Raw genomic sequence first — 23,465 nt, 5'->3', positions numbered from 1 at the left:
CATATACGTCTGGAGACACACGGACATTTTTGATATCCTCGCCTTCCTCCAATAAACTAGAGCTCGGGGGAAGGGGAGGGGCGGGCAGAAGACCTATGGGCCCCGGGTGCCAGACGACCTAGCTACGCCACTGACTGTAGGTGTCCGTTGCTGCCATCATTGCTGTAAAAGCAAAGAATTTAGCGTTATAACGCACTTGGCATATCGCCGGAACATAAAACAGCTTATGCCGTCGGACGAGCGCTATCCAGTGTTGACGCCGTTCGGCTTCATACGGTCGACTTGGAAACCTGTAAAACTTTGTTCCTCGTGAGTTGGTGTACGTGCTGTTGCAGCCCACAACTCAATAGCTCGGATTGCACTTCGGCATTGCTCAAAAAAGGCAACAGCTACGCGCGAGACAGTGCACATACAGGCTTTCCGAACGCAAGCGGGCCGGTCGTATCCTGCCGGTTTCGCGCTCGCCGCCGCGAGGGGCGCCCTAGTAGGCGCGGGAACTACGTTCGCAACCTGCCTATAATAGTATCCCGTTCTACTCTTAAAGTAGGACGCTTAAGCATCCTCCAGGTTTCTTTTCTTTTTTGAAGGACCCCTCAGCGGCACGCCTTTGGAAAGTCTTATTATACAGGAAAGTTGTAAGGCGCCGTCCAGAAAATGCATTGAAAGTAGGTCACATGGCTGGCTGAGTGAAGTTCAGCATTTAGTGGATAGCAAGGAGACATTAGAATTCCCTAGAAATGACAATATTTTGGTGTGAACAAGTGATCTTTCGTGTGTCTACATCCGGCCTCCTCCGGCGTCACGTTCAAATTGCGCGTAGATTCCGAGAGTTCTCACTGAGAACGATAATCTCCGGGATTGCGACTTGCGGGTCGCGCTCAGCCGGGCTTGCCGGTGTGAACATTAGTCGCCTTCGGTCGCTTTTCGATTGCGAGTCGCAAATGGTCGCGCGACCTCCACAAGTCGCCGGTGTGAATGTGCCCTATAAGACAACTTTGGAAGCTCTCTGAAATGAGTCAATGCTATTCATTGCATAATTTCTTAATGCATTTTCATGGCTGCCTTTACCATATATAGTTTCTCATTAAACCCAGAATTTCTCTTGTGATCACTTTTAAAGAGCTTGTGGTAATGTATGCCTAACATTAAAGATGGGTGCTTTGTAGTGCTAGTATACTCTGTCTAAGTATATCGTTTTATGCGAAAATTGCTGACATACAAGTCTGACAAATACCGCATCAGGCATTGGTGTTTGCTATTTTGCCTTCTGTTTCAATTTCACTGCATCTATACATTTTACCAGTGCACCAGTAGGGTTCAAGGCTGTTCTTTAATATGCTCATGAGGACTTATCATGATCAGTTCCCCATATAAGTGGTTTTGCTGAAGAGAATACAGGAATACAAGCATAATTAGACAACGAGGAATGTGGGTAGGAACACTTTATTTTCAGCACACATCTTTTTTAGTGAACTGCTGTTATACTGCTAAAATCTGCGCATTTAATAAAAGTACACTACTCTGCTTCAACACTCCATGTTAAGTGCAAGCGTCCTGTACCAGAAAGTCAAACCAAGACGTGGGATGTTCAGTCTGTGAAAATAAAAATGAGTTTGAAACACTAACAAGTAAAAACTTAAGCACACTCAAGAAAATAGACACAGCACAGGAACGAATCAAATGAATCAGAATTGCCTTTGAGAGCAAACACATAGTTTCTATGGCACAGTGAAGAAACCTTATTCCTCCGGCTTTTTTTTTTGTGGTTGAGAAAATATGAAAGTGCATGTGTTCTCCCCCTTTTGTGTATCTGTCACCTTTTCACACGCAAAAAAGATGTCTCAATGCACCCAACTGTCTTGGCATATCTATTTCTCTGCTCTCATACCATGATACCTACAGTTAAAGGCTGTAGTAATGCTTAGCTTGAATGAACCAACACCAGCTACATGCACTGTGCTGTTGAACATGGCATTGTAAGTTAGGTTCATGCAGAGCACTTTCATGTGCTATAAACATTTTATCTTGATTGTAGGCAAGATAAATAAAAAGAAGGTATGTAAATAAAGTTTTTCCCTAATAAGCTATGCAGAAGTGCTCTCCCATTTTGACAGAAGCCGAGCGCAACTGCAGTGAACAAGAAGACAACTCCCACTCCCTCATGTAATGTCTCAACAAGAGACCTTTGATGAAGTAAATAAATAAATAAATAAATAAAAAATAAATAAACTTATACAGCATTTGAAATCTAGGATCGAATTATGCTACAGGTTTGTCTGAATTCATGGTCAAAAATCTAGGTGTTAAAGACGACACACATTCAAACAGATCTCTGCTCGGACTGGTAATATTAGTTTTAAATATGCCATACATAATATGCCTAGTTTTATTAAATATGCCATACCACTGGTCTCCCAAGCTAAGGCTGCTGTCCAGTTGCAAGTGCAGATCACTCAATTATGTCCAAGGCACGCTTGAGCAAAAGGCAGCCAAGATTACTGTGCCACTGAGGTCTATTTTTTGACATCTGATTTCTTCTCAGAAAACTATCTCTCTAAAAGAAAAAAAAAACTTTCACAACAAAATAACCCCAACCTTTCTTGAGAAAAGCCATCACACTGGTCCTTGAACACTAATTACACAGTGGCTCCTTGCGATGTAATGTTCTGTACATCAGTACCTTACAATGTACAGGAAAATTTAATAGCTGCAACATGACAGGTATACAACAAAGCAAAGGGATAAAACATCACACAGGCTGCCATCAGTGTTCATGTCTCCATTTCAATGTGAATGTCTTTAGCAGTGAATAAATGTTCTCATTAAACTGAGTGTCATAATATCAGAAAAGCGAAGGGCAAGGGTCTTTACATTCTAAACTGACAAATGTGCTTTATTATGTTTCAGTGCAATACAGGATGTCTTTTGTAGTGAACAGTCACATAAGGTTTTGGCTAACTACGGCAGGCATGTCCTGCAGTGAGGCCTCTTCTGTATTGCGGTAAAGCGTATTGACAGTGACAAGAGCTAACCTGGCATGTATGGCTTTAGCCAACGAAAGTTCTCAAGACATCATGCTGCCGCGAAAATCTACTTTGTTGAAACTAGAACATTAGGTTTGTCGCTGATTGAAACCCTACATTCCATATTCGCGTAAATCTTTCCCAATATCGGCATGCTTCACCGCAACAGACAAATATGTTGCGGTGACAACGGTGGTCGAACAGGCTGGTGCAAATGTTTCGACAGGGGAGCTTGCCTTCATCAGGGCAACTGCTTTCCTTGGCAGTTTTCACATACGTGAGTCTCCCCAACTCCCAACAGGGGAGATTTAGCTGGATCTTTGCCAAGAGACGTACCGACAAGCGTTTGGTAGTGGCTGGTAGAGATGCAGGAGTCTAAAAAGCGTTGCGAAATTCGGTTTCGTAAGGTTAGCTTCCCCGCAGTACAAATACGTTAAGCGGTTAGACATACAAAATGTTTTGCGGTGAAGCATAGCAAGGGTGCCTGGCCTTTGGTGCAAAGCAGCTGCTCAAGAGGCACGCTGAACTCATGGCTAGTGACGCAGTTCCACACGTGCGAGTGAGTTCCCCGCGTTCGGTGGTCTCCCGGTGACATACAAAATGACATTGAGCTGTATTGCAAATGGCCGACGGCAACTGGTACAAAAGCGTCGTTTTGCTTTCGAAAACTGCGCTCGGCTAATGAGAACACCTTGCCTTGCATATGACCAGAGCAGTTGGACAGGAAACTACGAATTACGTAGCTATTATGGAAGAAATCAACAGTTCAGAAAAAAAAAATGACCGTGAGACATTGGCTTACGAGGTCAACGAACCGACGGTTCAAAGCGTCACCGCCACGTTCGAAATAGCTCTGAAGGCCTGCACTTATTAGGCGCCTCGGTGCGCGTAACGTAACAGGAGACGGCGGTTGCGCGCATACATCATTAAAGAACATATATATGTTCCGTGACTGTGGCCCCTCTTCACTTTTGACGTGCTTCACTGCAATACTCTTGGGTGTGCTTTACACAAGTCTACTGCGACTTCAGGACGCCGATTTATTCAACCTATCTTGCGAGGCAGGTACGTTTATCACGCTTCGCAACATTTCACCACATTTACTGAACCAATTTCGTTTGTTCTTTTGAATTATCTTATGATAGATCTTATACAACGCAGTAGCAGATCTGATGCCGCGTCTTAACTGCGTCAGGAAAGGTAAGCGTGTATGTAGCACGCACGGCGGCACCAGCTCTTTTGTATTATTTGTTTAATTAAAAGAATGCAGGTGATGATTAAATGAGCTGCAGCAAAGCTGCAAAAAAGTAGCAGTAATGCTGTTCCAAGACCATCTCGCTCGAGCGAGATGACCTTAGAAAAAAAGCGCGATGTAACACAATCTGACGGAACAGCTCGTCATACTAGTGTTGTCTTACGTCCTCGTTCTTTCGCGCATCCTTCCCTGAACCAGACTACTGAATGGTTCTGTGCGCGCACTGACGATCTTGACGGAGGCAATCGCTCTCATGAACGCCACGACCCATTCCACAGGCCGGCTGCAATTTGACGCAGCCAGGAGGCAAAATATGCGCGCAAGTTATCTAACGGTAACGCATCAAGCAGCTCACAGTCCCAAGCTTTTATTAGACGCATATAGCGTGGAAATATGAATTACTCACGCTGTAAGTGGGCATGGAACACGGACTGCTTCGCAGTGCAACTGTTCCCGAAAGACAGACGCCATGCAAATAGGCGGATGTGACCTCATGGGTTAAAGCGGACGTGACGTCATTGGTGAACGTAGCCGTTTTGGGCACGACCTACTGGTTTTGGGCACCTTTCGTCTGCTGTGCTCCGGTCGCACCAGTCACGGCCGCAATTAACATAAAAAAGGCATTAAAATTTTGAAGCATTTCTCAGGGACCGCCAGCAGTATTTTGAAAAATACGAAATGCATGAGGGGACTATTTTATGTTTTTTTTTTATTTAGGGGGAGGGAAACGCGTTCTTGCAGCAGTGCACTGTACCCACGGTGAAGGTGGAGCGCGTACATGGAGGAAGGAAAAAATTGTATGTAGCGCGTGTATGTCGTCGACTGTGCGAGTTTCGCCAGTTTCGCTATGTCAGAACAGAGTTCAAACCGCGCGAAGGAGAGCGACGAGCCTGTTGTTGATAAAGCGACGTTGGACAAGCCTGTTGATGAGGACCTGGACGATCTGCTCGACAGTAAGCATATCCCTTCTCACCTGGTCATGCAATGATGTCTGTCTTATTATATGTCGTTTTCCTCTAATGAGGCCGGAATGTACCGAACCGTCGCCAGCACGACTTTGTACGCCCCAGCTCCTGCTTATAGTGGCACATGTACTACGATCCTAACTGAGGTCTCTCTCATAGCGAGAACGGCCGACGTCGAAATTCTTGGGCGAATAATTCTTCTTTAAGACAGCTGCAAATAGTTTGCTGACGCTTATAGTCATAGTTGTTTGCCTTTAGACTTTAGTTCTGTATACGCTACTTTTCTCCTTGAAATGGGAGGAAAAGTTCACAAGTACGTTTAGAGCAAGGCTGTCAACGCATCATTGAATGAAGTATTTGCTTGTATTTTTTTTCTTCCGAGTATTGCTTTAAGGAAGAAGGGGGTGCTGGCGAAAAAAGAGTGCTACAGCAAGAAGGAAGTTCTGCGTGTAGAGGATTGACCTTGGCACTGGACAGTTTTCTTTTTTCCGCACGCTATGGCCGGTTTGCTTGGGGTGGGCCCTGATAGATTGAAGTTAGCGCTGCGCAGTCCTTGACCCCCAACCCATCGAGCGCTGGAGAAACGTACTATGTGGCTGCTTTGGTAAGGGCAAAACGTTCTGTGCTTCTCTCCTTTCATGCAACACCCTTTACGATGACATGCAACATTGACTTGCAACTGATTTTATATCAGAAAGAGCTCCCAACTTCACTTCAACTGTGCTTGCGACAAGAAAGCAGCTTATGACAGGGACTTCAAAGCAACAGATGGAAACGCTTTTGCCACGTTACTACTAAGAGCACGAATTCTTCCGTGTCTGACAAGCTTGTTGAATTCTGACTGTACAGTTGTACTCTCTTTTTTTCAAGGTTGTAACACTTCTGTCACCAAACCTGTAGTCCCACCTCTGTGAGTAAACATATCTCATGGAAAAGGACCAGCTACAGTGGCAGATAATACAGTGCTTACCTGAAACCCCTTCATAGCTCTTGCATGTATTCTGCAAGCCAGGTGCTTACACAGTGTCTAGTTTGCAATAAACAGCTAAGATCTTGTGTTTAACAAATTTGGGTGTTCTCCCCACGCTGCCAATATATTGCATTTCACTTCATGTCCCTTTGCCTTGTTGATGGCTTGAGACAAAGTTGCACAGATTTGTTGAGCATGGCTCTGCCTTGTTATTAGCATGCACTCAATGGTGTTGGAAGCAGCATATTCTGTGCATTTTCTTACACAAACCAAGTTGTGAGTTGGTGCCCAACCTTTTGTGCCTGGAGCACAAATCCAAGCCCTTAATGAAGGTGAACTCATGCTGAGTTCGCTCCCTATCCAAAAGATCAAGGCGCACCACTGAGTGTAAGCATTGTCACTTCAAGAAGCTCCTTTTCAATATCGCAAGGCATTTTGCAAATTTTGGGTCCATTTGATTCACCCTGCACTTTGTGAACTAGTTTCCGCCAAGTTCCCCACTGCGGCGTCTGCATCAGCAAGCATTTGGTGTGTTGCTACACCACGGCACATGGGGCTCGGACCCTTGTACTTGTAGCTGTGCATGGCTTGGCCATGGCCGGGGAAAGGGGTATTCTGGGGGTTCAGCCAAAGCCCGATATTTGGACCTTTATGGCCCCTTGGCAGAGGCAACACATCTCCTTGGCCTCTGCTTCATGTAGACAGCACCCTCGAATTGAACCTTCCAGTGGAGATCGGCAGTCACCTGATCCTCTCCTCTTCCTCCACACTCGTTTTCTTCACTCTCTTGTTTCATACCTGTCCTGTTTTCTTTTATCCTCATATTACTTCTCATTTTTCTTGGTATCAAGGGTTAGCCTTGTGTGGCCAACCTGTCTTTGTTCTGTCGTCTTTGGTTATAGCAACGCTGTATAGCTGGCATTGGCAGGACTTCCCTTGCAGAAACTCCAGTCACGTCCCTTTGTTGGGCGCGGTAGCGGGCGGCTGGCATCCCTGTTGAAATTAAGATTTTCTGGCATCATCTTCCTTCCCCAAGCTACCTGATCGTCCTCGCACTGAAGAAACTTTCAATCCTTTTATCCAGTGCAAAGTAAACTACCGATGATACCCTTTAATACGTAGTGAGAACTCTTGAAAGACTGTCAGAACCATCTCGTTCATTGTTGATGACTCACTGATACACTGGGTAGTGGCTACAATGTGACAAAAATTCCTAACGTCGACCTGCTGCTTGAGGTATGCGACAAGCCACACCATCGAAAGATTTCAAATCTGGTGTCATTTGGTGATGCTCAAATCACAGTGACACTGCATCTGATACTGAATACATCCAAAGAAGTGACGACCTCTTGAACTTGAGTGGAGAAGAGCTCCTAGAGGGCTTGAAGGACCAGGGGACGTATTCTGAAACGGTCGCCGCAGTGAAGTTTCGCACTGGCCACGCCTCCGCCATTGCGGTGCGCGCTGAATGGCTGCTTTGACAAAACCGGAAATGCACTTGCGCCACCTGAATTTCCGGTTTTGTCAAAGCAGCCATTCAGAGCGCGCCGCAACGGCGGAGGCGTGGCCAGTGCGAAACTTCACCGCGGCGAACGTTTCAGAATACGTCCCCAGAATGTCACTCAAGTGCATACAATAAACGTTAAATGGAAAACTGAGAAATTCTAACAAAACATCTTATACTTAATTTTGGTACAAGTGAACTTAATCAAGGCTGGGTATGTAAAGATACGAGTAAAAGCGTACATCCCAAGCCTACGCGGATGCGTCGGATGTCAACAGCATGGCCATGTTTCACACAGCTGCCGAGGTCGAAAAACCTGTGCCAAGGGTAGTGACCAAGATCGTCCCTCGGGTAACTGTAACGGTGCACTCCATTGTCTGAACTGCGATGGCGAAAATGCTGCATATACCCACTCTTGTCCAACCTGGAGAAAGGAAAATGAGATCATCATTGTCAAAGTAAAGGAGAACATTTCCTTCTGAAAAGCGCACAGGCGTGTTTCATTTCCTCATACCGCAGGGTCTGCTGATGCGGTGCGCAAGGGGGCAACACCGCTGCAGACTTGCGCATTGACCCGGCCCACAAGGAATGTGATTGTGGCTGTGCCACCAGCCTCCTTCGCAAGAGTAGCCGGCACTGCTTCACCTTCTTTGAAGGAAGGCCCATGGACCTCCTGGTTGACGGCCCCCAAGCCTCTGCTTTTTGAGGCAAGGCCTACCGTGCTAACACCCCGCTCGAGTGAGGGCAAGTGCAGCAGCTCTCGGGAGACAATGGTCACAACTCCAAGATAGATGGCGCAGCAGGTGCCTCAGGAGCAGTGCAAATCTCGCGAATGTTCCAAGAAAGACAAACCCCGGATTACAGGGCCTGGAGAAGCTCCATAAGCCAACTTGACTCCTCTAGACAGAAAGCACAAGAACACTGATAATATGGATACACAAATATTACACTGCCATGTGAGAGGTTCGATGACATTAAATAACTTCAACACAAATACAATCCAAAGGTGCTGTGCGTTCAAAAGCCGCACCTTAAATCTACAGACATTAACTTTCTCTGGCAATATGCTATTTTCCGGAGGGACCTAGAAGACACTGTCGTGTCGTCCAGTGATGTAGCTATAATAGTCGACAGAGGCATTGCCTGTTGGCAAGTACAACAACGATCCCCCCCTTGAGGCAGTTGCTATCAAAGCAGTGCTATTTGGTAAGCTAGTCACCATCAAGTCTATATACATCCCGTTACTTATCAACTCTCTAGAGCGACATTTCAAAGCTTTATTGATGAGCTTCATCACCCTTACATAGTGATCGGAGATCTAGACACACATAGTACACTGTTGGGCGACTCTCGCTGTCATGCGAGAAGATGGCTAATAGAAAACTTCCTATTCTCCTCAAGTGCCTGCTTGCTTAACAAGAAAGAATGAAAATTATACCACCCTACACACAAAACATTTTCTTCCATAGATTTAAGCATAGCATCCAGTACATTTGTGCTGTGTCGGAAGTGGGACGGGATTAATAAGACGATGCCCCATCATTTTAAACCTTACAAAACAAGCTGAGTGTTCTGCACATATTCCTCAATGTAAAGTCAGTTGAGCAGCTGACCATTAATAAATACACGAGGAGACGCCTTCGAGGACCAGGCTGGTTCTCTGTGTGCACACTTCGAGCACTTGGAGTAGTTACTTGGTACTTGGTAGACTGTAGATACTTGGTATCATGTTAAGAGAATATGTTTGTTATTTTCCACATGCACTCATTTTGGCTACCTTGATTCATTGGAAATTTTGGTCTGCTAAAGTTGTCTTGTCTTGCTGCATAAGTTTACAAGCATAATTCTTTGCATGCCTTTAGTGGGGTATGGCATGAACGGTGCACATGCAGCTTGCTTCTCCACAATTCCTGCTCAGGAAATGCCTAGTTTTCTATTCCCCTTCATTTTGCAGCTAGTTTATTGGCATGTCAACATCAAGGACTTAAGCCAGACATGCCTGCTTAAGGATTGCATGTTTTGCAGTGCTGCCAATTAAATGTGAATGATTGGGTATTGACATTGAAACTAATTAATTAAAGGCATTGGAAATGGAAAAAGAAAGCATGAAAGTCTGAGGTTTGTTTCGTTAATGAGAAATGTTGGGCATATCGAAAGCAATCAGATTGTCATCAGGAATGAACCAAAGATGATTAGCAGATTAGTTGCTCAGCGCCCCTGCAGAACAACTTGCCTGCAAGTTCAGCAGTTGGGCCCTTAACCATGAATATGAACCTCAACCATGAACCACATGTGCCATGCTGAGCCAATTTGTGTTCGACCCCGAGCTTTGTCTTACCTTAATGCAGTGGGCCACCTGTCGCATCCTAAGCCTGTAAAATTCGCTGACCTCCAATGAATGCCAGGACGTTAACATGTGTTAGATAAAATATTCGCACCAGTTTTTGTGAAGATAAAAGCAATAAGACGACCACCCGACTGGACTAGGCTGATTTTCAATGCTGCAGCATGTAGTATCTAGCACCATTAAAATGTTTCTCTGCCTATTGCAGGACTGGTCAAGGCTTTATCAGTAAGAAGAATGGCATCTGGCCATCGCAGCATGTCCAAAAGCTTAAGCAAATCTCACTTGTGAACTGTCAATCATTTTCTTCATCCTATTTCCTAACCTCAGCAATTTTCCAGTCCACCCTGTCCTGCATGTACCAGCCAACTCCATCAAAATCTCATCTTACCACTCTGTCACCCCTTCCCTTGGCAGACATTGTGCTTCTGTGATAGGCCACTGGTTTGCTGCTTTGCTCATTGAATTGCCTGCTTGGCGCCATCTGTCTCTCAATAGTGATCCAACTGCTCCACTTGCGCATTTTTGCTACAATTTGACTCGCATGCTCCTGGCTGCGCCCACTCAAGTTTCATTTGTACCAACTGTGCAAAAGAGCGCTATTTTCGCGTTTTCACGGTAGTGCAACTACTCCGTTACACGAATCGATTTGTGAACATTCACATAGTCAACGACTGAATTTCCGGACGCCCAGTTTTTCGGACGTGCCCGAAAATTCGAACGCGTGATTCGCGGCATGGCCACGTACCCCATAAAGTAACTGTATGAGAATGTCTGAAACCTTCGCCGTCTGATTTTCCGGACGTTTTGCCATGACCGCAGGTTCGAAGCAACGTTAATCGAAGCCACCACCGCGGCCATATTATTTTATTTAATAATTGATCTCACCGCCTCCAACCGGCGCTCTCGCACGCAGATCTGCAAGCAGCAGTAGCCGCCACCGCGGCAACGCTAGGCCTAGCTACTTCGACGCTGCCAAGCTAGCTGTTTGGTGCCGTGTTTTTCATTGAAACAATTTGTCGCTTTTAGCAATGGCGCCAACTCCGCCTTTGTAAACCTCGCCAATAGCTTTGAAGCGCGGAAAACACGGCGCGTTGCATAATGCCACTTCTCGAAAGTCAGCTTCGCCTCAGTAATGTTACGCGATGAAGCATATGCAAACTGTTGCGGTGACGCGTACCAAAAGTGGGAAGGGGCAATTGTCACCAGACAGTACATTTCCCTTTATTATACAGGCGTCCACCCGTCATCTCCTATCACAGTACGAGCACCGGTATGCATAATAAGCGTACTGGCAGCCATTTGAGCTATTTAGCGCTTTAGGTGCATATGTTTGTTCTTGTTAGCCTAAAAAATTTAATTGTTTACAAAATTGAGTTACTTGCCTACCCAAATATGTTTTGCAACATTGCGTGCACGGCATACCGTCCGTGGGAAGACAAGCTTAATTGGTTGCTGTTGACTTTGTGTCTTGCTTCACTGTTGAGCAGCACTTACTGATTGCACAGTAATAACAAGCTTTGCCGAATGTCTACAGATTACTGCTGAACTACTCCAAATGTTCCAAAAAGACCAATCTTTCTGCTCCAAAACTGCTCCAGAATAAAATTTTTCCTGCTCCTAAAATTGCTCTAAATCCTAAACTGGTGTGACAACCATTGGTCTTTATCTGTGTACCATCTGCAACAATTTGTGACAATTGGTAAACAGCCAGGATTATCACTGGATTCCGGCAGCTGGATATAGAAAGGGAGATGTTGCACATGAAAAAATGAAAATCAATAATTAAGGAGCTAAAACTGAGTAAATGAGTACTTTCCCAAGTACATTCTGCCAGCTGCTAAATGTCAAAAGCCAGCAAGGGTATACCTTCTATGCTCAAAACGATCCTCAGCTGTTCGGAAGGCAAGCACTCAAGAGGAAACCAGGATCTGATGTGAAGACAGTGGCCTGTCGCTATGCGCTATTCCTCGCTTTGAAGTGTATCATACAGAGGCCAGCTTTTAGAGTGGTCGAAGCAATGCTATACAGGCATTTATCAAAGTGATAGCATTGCTCTATTGTAGTGTCAAGAACACGCCTTTCCAGCTAAACCTAAAATTTTAACATTCCCGAGTGAAGTTTTTAACAGTACTATAGATAAGCAAACTTTTTTTTTTTTTCACTGTATACATATGTTTTTTCAGGGCCTTCCAAAATAAACATCTTCAGTAGTATATTTCTGGCTCTTCCATTGCATATATGTTTTAATGATTAAAAGCAATTGGCATATTTGGGTTCTCTTCTTTTCCTCTTCTTTTGCAGAATGTTCTCAGCAGTTAAAGGGGTTAGTGGCTGTGGTGTTGCATTGAAGTGCTGGAGGTTGCGAGTTCAATCTTGGCCACAGTGGCCACATTTCAGTGAGGGCAAATCGCAAAAATACTCATGTCCTTGCATTTAAGTGTATGTTAAAGAACCTCAGGAGGTCAAAATTAATCTGAAGTCCACCACTATAATGTGCCTCAAAATCAGATTATGGTTCTGGTACATAAAACCCCAGAATTTGATTAAATTTATCAATTCCGGAAAATTAGGTTGTACACTGCAATAATCAGAAATCGACTTGCTAAAATGAAACTGTTGTTGGCCTCTGCGTTTGTGGCATGATGGTCGTACATTAAGAGTATTTCTCAATGTAGTAGTTATACACTTGTACATCATGTGGCTTCCACCACATGTATGACACCCATCTAGCATGGTCGTTTTGACCTCGGATGACCTTTTTCACTCTAGGTGCACTGCAGGACTTTGAGAAGCCAACACCCGCACGTGGCAGTGACATGGGCAAAAGCCAGGTGAGCAAGTTGACTAGATACAGCAGAGAGATTCATTTACCATCTACGATGGTCACACTCTGTTTACATCCTTTGGCACTTACCATGTTGGGTCTGCTATAGGACAGGATCGAATTGTACGGCTGTTTTGTTGTCTGCGTGAAGAGGTATGGCATAGTCATAAAAATGTGGACGTCTTGTGAGTACTTTTGCAGTGGTTATAATAGTTGGCACGTGTACTAATTAACAATGCCTGTTTTAATGTTTCATCTTATGCCTTATTGGAGTTTACTGTAAGGGACTCTCAGTTACTTTGTAGAGATATTGCTACTGTATGATTCATTTCATGCCAACTGTCCCAACCTGGGCACTCGGCCATCTGTGATATCTTTAAAAAAATATTTAGATGCTTCACTAGAACACTAAACACCATTTTGTGAAATTTTTCTCACTGGAAAAATTTATAACTGGCTCAATCACCACTGGAACTTTTTTACAAAGCATGAAAGGCATTGCCAAAAAGTGCATTTCTTCATTAAGAAATAAATATCTAATTTTTATCAGAAGATATAAGAGTGGCCTTGCATCTGAAATTGCATTAATTGATTATTAGGCATTCTTCAATTTTTATGTGTAAAAATGGGCAAAATGGTCCATATATGAAAATTTTTGTTTAAAACAATGCTTTAACCTTTTCAGAGCCACTGCTGTACTGGTAGGTTTCGTATTTCTGTCCTGCAATGTTTCTTTTGACATTCCTTTTATAAAATAGGAATGTGAGGACCACATCAGGAGAGCATATGCATATCTTCCCTCGTTTTATAATATTTTAGACAAAAAGCTGACGCAGGGGGTGCATCAACTGTAAAAAACCTTACCGAAAGGGTTGATACAAAATAGTACAAATTTTATACCAGCTAAGTTGCCAGGAGCTGTAATTTGCACAAGAAATGTTTTCAGACAGATATAGTATTGCACAGTAGTGCGCATAAGTGACAATATATATGCAAAAACCAATTTCTGGCATTTATATAGCCACCAAATGAACACTAAGGTAGTCCTAGTAAAATTATGCCAAATAGTGTATCTAATGGCACATTTCATTGTTTCTAAACTGAGAAAAAATTTATTGGATTGGTTTTCATTATCAGTGAGAAAAACATTTTAGAAGTTGTCTCCCACCAGTCTGGCATGTTCCACAGTGTTCTGTGTTCACCTGAATTAAGTTGCTGTTACAAATGCAGGCAAACCTGGAAACAAACCAACACATTGAAGTGGTTCAGGAATTGTTCACATTTGAATTTATGAGCACTACATGTCAAGGAATGTGGATGTTCCTCAATCAGCAACCCAGGTAATGCAGGATCTGCAGGTGTCGGGACATTTATTCAGGTGTCACTAAAGCGAGTTGCATATTACCAAGATGTGTAATCCACCTTCTTCATTGACTGTACTGCAGCTGGCTAGAAGGGTGGGAGAGTTTTGTGGAAGTGTCGACAAAATGGAGTCGCCTTTGGGAGTTGCATCCCCTAGTTTTCTGGAGGGATGCATCCAAGGTGGACACATGTTGTTGACAGGTGATGAAACTGGGGCCACCCGGAGGACTGTGCAGCAAATGGCAGTAGTGAATGCATGGTCATGGTGAGCGAGTGAAGGATGTAGGTTTGGCTCAGGTTGTGCTGGTAAATGGCAAGAATAACTGTCTGGATGGCAGTGGTAACAGAATGGCACACCTGCCAATCCTGATTTACTCGTAAAGTTTATGAGTTTGGGCTTGTTTTACGACTTGACAAGGGTTTCATCTAATATTATGAAAAATAAATTCTGTTTGTAAGTAAGATTAATTTGTCGGCCTACAAACTCCGTGAAATTACCCTTCCTCAGCCCCTCCCTTCACAGTGTCATGTCCAGGTATCTTATAAATTCGAAAGTTCGCAGGTTGATAGGTATGCAGTGGGATCTGAGGCATCACTGATCAGTGACTGCTACAGTATCGAGGAACACGATCAATGTAGAAGCAGCTGCAGCATATATGGTGATTGCATGGTGTTCTTCACTCTGTGATGTTGTGAGAAAGTGGCAGGAAGCATCGGTATTCAAGAGGAGAGGGCATTCAGTGAGTGACAGCGCACGCTGAGTGAAGGCTGACATTGGCGAGCTTTTGGTGCACAATCTCCTGAACAAATGATGCCATTGGAGCACAAGCATCGCTTACATATGGGCACAGGGAAGTGGGACATGTGCAGGCAGGGCCGGATTAAGAAAAATGGGAGCGCTGGGCTAATGCGCGTGCAGGCCCCCTTTTCCTATGCTGACCCCCCCCCCTCTGTCTCCTGCTGCGCTATGGAAATATGCCATATTTCATTTTAATTCCACCAAATTAAAAAGAACGAAGTGCGATCAATTGGATTATTATTATTGATATTATTATAAGGAAAACAACAAAACTTGCTTGAAATGCTTGCTGTTGTAAACACCAACACATATGTTCACTTTGTGATTAATTTGCATTCTGTTTTCAGCAAAAGCTAGGCTTTAAGGAAAAGTTTAGTGCGCTCAAGATGAATAAGAACGTAGAAGAGACAACACAGCTCAGATGTTGATCCTTCTGAAGCTAGGCTTTGTTTGCATCACTAAGTTCTATCCCACGAGGAGACGCATGGTTGTATATCAACGACAGTGACAGCACCGGCGGTGCTGTTGCTGCCACGGGTTCACTGGAAGTATTTTGAATATATTTTACTAAGGTATCGTTTGTCTCTACGAGAAAGGGCTTCACAGGTAGTTTACAGAAATGGGTTAAATGTAGCATCGTTTTAACCAGAGACCTTGGCTAGTTTACAGTCAAACACATGGTCAAGCTGCCATTGTTCGGGGCAACCACAGACCAAATCACACTCAATGCCTTGAAGGCATGCTCGCCCCCCATGATTTCGTCGAGAGATGCAGGTGCTACCCGGAAGCTTATGCTTACTTGATTAATTTGCTACTTGTCACATTCATGATGACAAATATGAGATGCCGTTGTGGCACATTATTTAATATAGCATTCAGCTTCTAAATCAGATCTTAGCTACGACCCTCGCAAAGTGCCTGTGTTCGAGCATGCGTAGGACTGTTCATAGCCTTCTTCCTTTAATTTGGTCCCGGAAAACATTAACTGATGATGATGATACTCGGAATTGCGAAATTTGAGCGTATCGTGTTTGACAGAGTCGCCAGAGACCCCCGCCTGCTCATCCAGTGTATGCTGTAAGCGGCATGCTAGCTGGTCGGGTGGCTTTCGCTTCGCCACCGTCGCATTTGCGCCGCACTCGCCGCACTAGTTTTTCACGAGCACTGTTATCAAACGATGCTTGGGAGTAAGAGACATGCTTTCCTTGCCCTCTTTATCCTTGGCGCAAGCAAGCAGCGGCGCGCACCGACGGTGGCAGCGCCGCGATAGCGTAGCATAGCTACTCTGCGGCCGTTCACAGCGGCTTCAAGTTTTTTGACCAAGACTGTACCTCAATTTCTCTATTACTAAGCTTTGTTCATGACAATATCGATACCTTAGACGTTCTCGAGCATTAATCTATCACTTTAGCTTGACCTAATATATGCTTTTAGTGTTCCTTTAAAGCAAGTCTTTGATGTTGCCCTTATAAAGAGCAGGCTGTGCCTCCGTGGCTCTTATGTAAACACAAAGGAATTGAGAAATTGCTTTGCTTTCCGTGCCAAATTTGATGAGGTTTGTTGCATTTTAAATAAATTTAAGGTCTACCTACTGGAAGCAGCAGATTTTTTATTCAGGCTGTCAATTTTCGAACAAAAGTTAAACAAAAGATAAACTACAAATAAAAATGAAAGCTTTATGTTCACAACTTAAGTGTGCAACAAAATATGCTATCACCATGAGACATCTAGAGCGGACAAAGTCAATGTATAATACACTGTTCTGAAATTTGCCCCAAATTCGCTAGCAGGACTCTTGCAACACCCTCGCAAACATGGGATGAATTTTAGGTGAGCTGTACACCCTGATCACATTTGTCTGCTTGAGATGCTCCATAGTTACACTATTGTGAGATTTGTTCTCCATGCAGACTTATGGATTTGTAAACATGCTGAAATTTTTGAAACAGATTTTTTTACAATTTTTTTAAAAGCTTGGATGCTCTAAATGTACGTATTGCTTTCGACAGTTCGTAGAATTCAGCTTTCTTTATTAAATGCAACAAATTCAATCTGTGTTGGTCCAGAAGTTGTCTAATGAGATCGTTTGTTTGTTTCACATGTATTTTATTTGGGAAATCGAACTTGGCCTCGAGCTTCCTCTTAAGGCTCAGAATTTGGGGGCATGCAGGTGCAGCAAGATGGCAGCTTGGCAGAACCGCCCGCGGCCGACGAGAGGCAGCATCCGTGGACAGCCGAGTTTGGCCAGTTTGCTGATGTGATGCAGGGTCTGTTGGAGGAGGACCCACAGCTCCATGAGCAGTTCAGCCGCATTGCACAGAGCGCCAACCGGGCCGGTACGTGTTGACCACGCATAGACACCCCCAGCACACACTGTCCAGCACACAGAGTGAAACCTATTTGTGAACTTTTTTGACGTGCTGAATTTCATCAGTGCATAGCTTGGCTAGAAGAGACTAAGATGAAGCACTACATGTGTTCATTTGCTGCGTGGTCACCAAACAGCAGCCACAAATAGTCACATATAAAAACAGATATGAGGACCACGTTTAATGTACGCTGGCACCCTCCCATCTCATTTACCTCGTTGTGAGCATCAATTTTCTTGCTGTCCTCTGGCATACTACAAGCATTGCCATCGCATGTTTCCCAAATAAGCATCATCCTTATGCACTGCACAACTTGAGCATGTGCTATGTAAGTAAGAGGAAAAAAACATATTTAGAATATTTTTGAAAAGCAAGTCACTTAGACAAGTAGGGCTTCAGATGCACCACCCAGGGTAGGTGCTGATGGTACCTCAAGCAATTCGTACTATCTTGAGGAACCTCGGGCTGCCACTGAGGTTAATTCAGACTTGGCGGGGATCACCTAAAAGTTCCCAATAATGGATTCATCAGAAAATAAGTGCCTTCATAAGACAAGTGGCAGAAAAAGCTTGTGAATGTGTTGCTGCGCACACATACGTCTGCCTAAGACCTGACCAGCCTGTATTGCAATCATTGTCATGCTGTAGCTACAGGTAGATGATGAAAGTGTGGTCAGTGCGTACTACACTAAATCTCCATCCCCTGTCAATTTGACAAAGATTGACTGCACTTTGATAGCCAAATGATCATGGGTTTCTTCACAAGTCAGCTGTTAGGCACAGACATTGATGGTGCACTCTGTGCCAAACAGCTAGTCAAAGTGGTGTTTTGCACACGAAATGCTGTGCTGTGCAGGTGGTTGTCACACTGGGTGCACCACAAGCTGCCTCATGCTAGTGAGAAGATACATTTTGGGCACATTGTGTGAAAGATATGTGCCATTGCTGACATATTTCATTTTCTTATGTTTCATGTTTACCTCGATGCACCATGACGGTAACATGTTTCAGTGTCTTTTACTTGCTTTTTTTTCCCGCAGGAGTTGGATAATGCCTTATGTGCATTGCAGCAGGTGTAGGGGGTCACATCGCATATTTTTGATGGCTGGAAGAATGGAGTTGCCATAATTGTGTGACCTTGAGTATGTGATGAAATATACTGCTGCACATACATTATTTTACTTTTACGAGGATATAATCTCTTTCTCTGTAGTGTACATGTATAACTGTTATTGTGCTATCTCCCACACACACAATACACATGCTTTACTGCAGCACCAATTACGCCAAACTGGACCTTATGGTGAACTCTGCTACATTTTTGCTAAATGTGATAAATCTGCACCCACCCTGCACTAATGAGGTTGCTCGGGCTTTCGAAGAAAAAAACTAACTCCTCAAGCACCGTTTCTTCACAACATTGAGAGTGACTTGTCGTAGACTGTCGGTTTCATTGACAGTGCGATAGACCGAGCCAAGTCTTGCCATTCCATGCACTTTCATGTTCATTTATTTTCCGCGGCAAGCAGGTTGCTTAGGCGTCCCGGCAGGATTGCTTCTGGTCATTTTTCATGTGCTGCAAGCGATCGCACTGCACCCTTCACCCCACCCCAAACTAAATCACGTCAGCGTGCTTGCTTGCTTCTTTTACTACAGCTTTGTGCAAGAGCTGGGAGTTGCCACTGTGCATTTCACACTGAGCCTTTCTTGTTCCCATAATATTGTGCAATTATAGAACTTGGGCAACCATATTAGACAACTCCAGCTTGATTCTTGTTTTGTGTCAAGATACTATTTTGGGGAGAAAGTCCAGCTGTTCTGTCTCTGCGAATTGCAGCCTCTGCTGCTTCGGATGAGGAGTTTTCTGCTACGCTGAATGAAACCTTGCGGAACATCTCGGACACGGCCCTTGCTTTTGGGGTAAGCACTCTGGAGCTAACAGCCAAGTTGCAGGAACAGTAACTTTTATCTTCGGTGCATGCGAATGCTCTTATTTACGGCGTAACCTCGTGCACAAATTTTGTATGTAGACAGCAAAAAATAGTTGAAAGGCACCTGGTGGCTTTTGAACCCTTTAGAGAAGGTATTTCGTACTTTTTTAAGATATTGAGCGAAGTTGAGGAGGCAGATGTCACACTTGTTACTTCATTTGGCTAAGGCTGCACCTATATTGAATGTCACGGTTTGTGCCACATCGCAGGTCCTTACTTTTGGTGAACGCTTTCACCATTGTATGTTGTATTCTCAAAAAGGCTCTGGACAGGTTTGAACATGGTTTAGAGAACGGTTGCTCTGAATAGAGCTCACAGCTGTTATGATATGTGCCTGAGTGGGCATTTGTCACAGATTACAGTGTAAGAATGGACAAAATTAGATGAAGCTGTGCTACACTTTTTCTACAAAACTGAGAACACACTGAAGTGAGTGTGATGCCCTTTCATAAATATATTTTTGCAGAAAATTTTGGAAGGGCCCAATTATGGAGGTATAAAGAGTACAATGGTTACTAAAGAGTGCAGATGACGTCCAGCTGGGCTTTAAGTTGTGTAAACTTGCCATCTGTGAGAGACAGGTTCAGCTTGGTCTGAACGAAGTGTCAGAATGGGCCTGTGAGAATGGATTTAAGCTTAATCCGGATGAAGAGCTCCTGCGTCCTCTTCACAGCCTGGTGCCAGATCCCATTGTAAAGCTTTATGGACAGCAGTTAACTCTGAACACACAACACAAATTTTTAGGCATCATGTTAGACTCGAAACTAACCTTCATTCCACGCATAAAACACCTCAAACAGAAATGTCTAAAAACAGTTAACCTTCTTAAACTTTTATAACACACAGCATGGGGCAGTGATAGGAAATGCCTAATGAACCTGTACAAGAGCCTTGTAAATACACGTTTGGACTGTGGAGCTGTAGCCTATTAATCTGCTACACCGAGCACCTTAAAGATGCTTGATCCTGTTCACCACTTGGGAATCGGACTGGCCACAGGTGCCTTCAGGACAAGTCCTGTGCAAAGTCTTTATGCAGAATCGAATGAGTGGTCACTTTATCTGCAAAGCTGCTATGCCAGCTTCACCTATTTTCCAAATGTACATGCCAATCCTGAGCATCCTTGTTATGCTACTGTGAATGAACTGACATGTGCCACACTTTTCCAGAACCGACCTGCAGTGACTCACCCCTTTTCACTGCGTGTGAGGAAACTTGATAAAGAAATGGGTGCTTCACTCTTTGAAAATCCTGTAATAGTCTCAGTGAAGCTGTTGCCGCCGTGGAAGTGGCAACTTGTCGAATGAGACACGTCGTTTGTTGAAGTGACAAAGCAAGCACCAGAGGCACACATACGAATGCACTCTTTAGAGCTTCAGTCGAAGTACTCATGTCCTGAATTCTACCCTGATGCATCAAAGTCAAGCGCAGGTGTAGCTCATGCAGCAGTTGGACCATCTTATTCAATATCCGACATCCTACACTCGTAAACAAGTACCACAGAAGAGGCTTATGCAGTACTATCGGTGGTTAAACACATAATAAAATTGAAGCTACAAAAAGTGATCATATTTACTGACTCCTTAAGTGGCCCAAAAGCTTTGGTGTCTGCAAAAGTGCAAGCATCCTGTAATTACCAATCCTAATTCACTACTGTGTACAACATATGTATCATACCAGCATGTCAGAATATGCTGGGTGCGTGAACACAGAGGGATTGAGGCAACATGCTCGCAGATGAAATCGCCACGTCCATGGCAGGGAGGGCTAGTAGCTCCTCCATAGCTATTCCTACCACAGACTTAAAACCGTTCTTATGCAAAAAGCTCAGAAGTTATTGGCAACGAAAGTGGGATAGTGAAACGTCAAACAAGCTCCATCTAAATTAGCCATGTTTAGGAAATTGGCCACCTGCAACTAAAATACATCAGCAGAATGAAACCTCAGCAGTCATGGAGGCATTACGAAATCAGGGTGTAGACGAGCCATATGTAAAAATACTGAAAGAAATCTACAGCGGCTCCACAGCCACCGTAGTCCTCCATAAAGAAAGCAACAAAACCCCAATAAAGAAAGGCGTCAGGCAAGGAGATACGATCTCTCCAATGCTATTCAATTCACAGCGTGTTCACAGGAGGTACTATTCAGAGACCTGGATTGGGAAGAATTGGGGATAAAAGTTAACGGGGAATACCTTAGTAACTTGCGATTCGCTGATGATATTGCCTTGCTTAGTAACTCAGGGGACCAATGCAATGCATGCTCGCTGACCTGGAGGGGCAAAGCAGAAGAGTGGGTCTAAATATTAAAAACTAAAGTAATGTTTAACAATCTCGGAAGAGAACAGCACATTACAATAGGTAGTGAGGCACTGGAAGTGGTAAGGGAATATATCTACTTAGGGCAGGTAGCGACGGCGGATCCGGATCATGAGACGGAAATAATCGAAAGAATAAGAATGGGCGGGGGTGCGTTTGGCAGGCATTCTCAGATCATGAACAGCAGGTTGCCATTATCTCTCAAGAGAAAAGTTTATAACAGCTGTGTCTTACCAGTACTCACCTACGGGGCAGAAACCTGGAGGCTTACGAAAAGGGTTCTACTTAAATTGAGGACGATGCAACGAGCTATGGAAAGAAGAATGATAGGTGTAACGTTAAGGGATAAGAAAAGAGCAGATTGGGTGAGGGAACAAACACAAGTTAATGACATCTTAGTTGAAATCAAGAAAAAGAAATGGGCATGGGCAGGACATGTAATGAGAAGGGAAGATAACCGATGGTCGTCAAGGGTTACGGACTGGATTCCAAGGGAAGGGAAGCGTAGCAGGGGGCGGCAGAAGGTTAGGTGGGCGGATGAGATGAATAAGTGTGCAGGGACGACATGGCCACAATTAGTACATGACCGGGGTTGTTGGAGAAGTATGGGAGAGGCCTTTGCCATGCAGTGGGCATAACCAGGCTGATGATGATGATGAACTAAAATACGGCGAACTGAGGTCATTTTCTACAGAATCGGATAAGCCATGCATATGGTACACACTCCTACCTTTTGACTGGCGATGAATCTCCTACCTGTTGCAAATTTGGTGAGATACTAACTGTCCTCCACGTCTTGCTGGAATGTCGGAAAGCAGAAATTGAAAAGAAAAAGCATGTTTCACGAGCATAACAGTAGCACATTCCCCATCACCCGGCATTGTTGCTTGGATCAGAACCGTTTTTCGACCATAAATCAGTTTTAAGCCGTTGACATATCGGACATTATAAGTTCATAAGATTCATAGTACTTCCTCTCACCAGAGGCTGCTGATGTGACAGTAGCGTCTTGTATGGCACATATCTCCAGGCCCTTGTGCTTAAGGGCAGTGTTGACCTATTGCTACTTACAGCGATGTATTTTAGTATGTAACTTACTTGTAATATATAGTTTGTACATAGCACACATCATTTCTCATTGTAATAGTTTTAATACATATATATTTTACGAACTTTTTCAGCTAATGTTTTTAGGCCTTTGTACAGTCGTGTTTCATCCACCACTCGTAATTCGCAGTTCAGTTCCATTGACAAGCCCTTATCATCGACATGGCACTCTTTGGCCACATCTGGCCCTTGCACCAATAAACTCCACTAATCGTCATCATCATCAACAGTGCACTGCCTATTGCTCCTTTCTTTTTATTTTTTCTACCGTGCACCTGTGGTAACCCTTCAAGGTTGGCATCTGGTAAAGGTGCTGGAGATAGGAGCAGGTCAGACACGTTAACAGCCACCTTTTCCCATTTGCTAGAAGATTCTGGGGGTGTGCATTTGAGCAAGGGTAATAATGAACAATGTCTCAATGGTGGCTGAAGTCTATTGCTCACTAGATGGAGCAAAAGTGGTCACAAAGTGGCTGCCAGATACCCAGATCCCACGTACCCCAAATTTATCTGAAGTCGCCAAAGAAGAACTTGTCTTCAAGAAGCCTAACGTCACAAGTTGCCTAACTAAACTACGATACACAAGTGTGCTACTGAAATTCTGGCTCACCTCCCCATTCTCGAAGGTAGCAC

At 44.1% G+C, this 23,465-nt stretch overlaps 1 protein-coding gene across 3 annotated transcripts in view; it reads left to right on the top strand.

Moving 5' to 3' along the window:
- The first annotated feature begins 4,852 nt into the window (after positions 1–4,852).
- The window catches only part of Pex19 (peroxin 19), a 57,316-nt gene continuing 38,703 nt past the window's right edge, over positions 4,853–23,465 (top strand). The window contains exons 1-5 of one of the 3 annotated variants that reach the window (XM_065440484.1): positions 4,854–5,231; positions 8,237–8,424; positions 12,834–12,895; positions 17,220–17,385; positions 19,255–19,337. In XM_065440484.1, coding sequence (XP_065296556.1) covers positions 12,881–12,895; positions 17,220–17,385; positions 19,255–19,337 — 264 coding nt within the window. In that variant the 5' untranslated portion in view covers positions 4,854–5,231; positions 8,237–8,424; positions 12,834–12,880. Of the gene's footprint in view, positions 5,232–8,236; positions 8,425–12,833; positions 12,896–17,219; positions 17,386–19,254; positions 19,338–23,465 lie in introns of all 3 variants that reach the window. The other 2 variants (XM_065440483.1, XM_065440482.1) reach the window with 2 other exon arrangements.

This window comes from Dermacentor albipictus, chromosome 4 (genome assembly GCF_038994185.2).
Source record: "Dermacentor albipictus isolate Rhodes 1998 colony chromosome 4, USDA_Dalb.pri_finalv2, whole genome shotgun sequence".
Classification (NCBI taxonomy): Eukaryota; Metazoa; Arthropoda; class Arachnida; order Ixodida; family Ixodidae; genus Dermacentor; species Dermacentor albipictus.
Note: the sequence above shows the minus strand (reverse complement) of the source record. Positions and strands in the feature narration are given on the sequence as shown.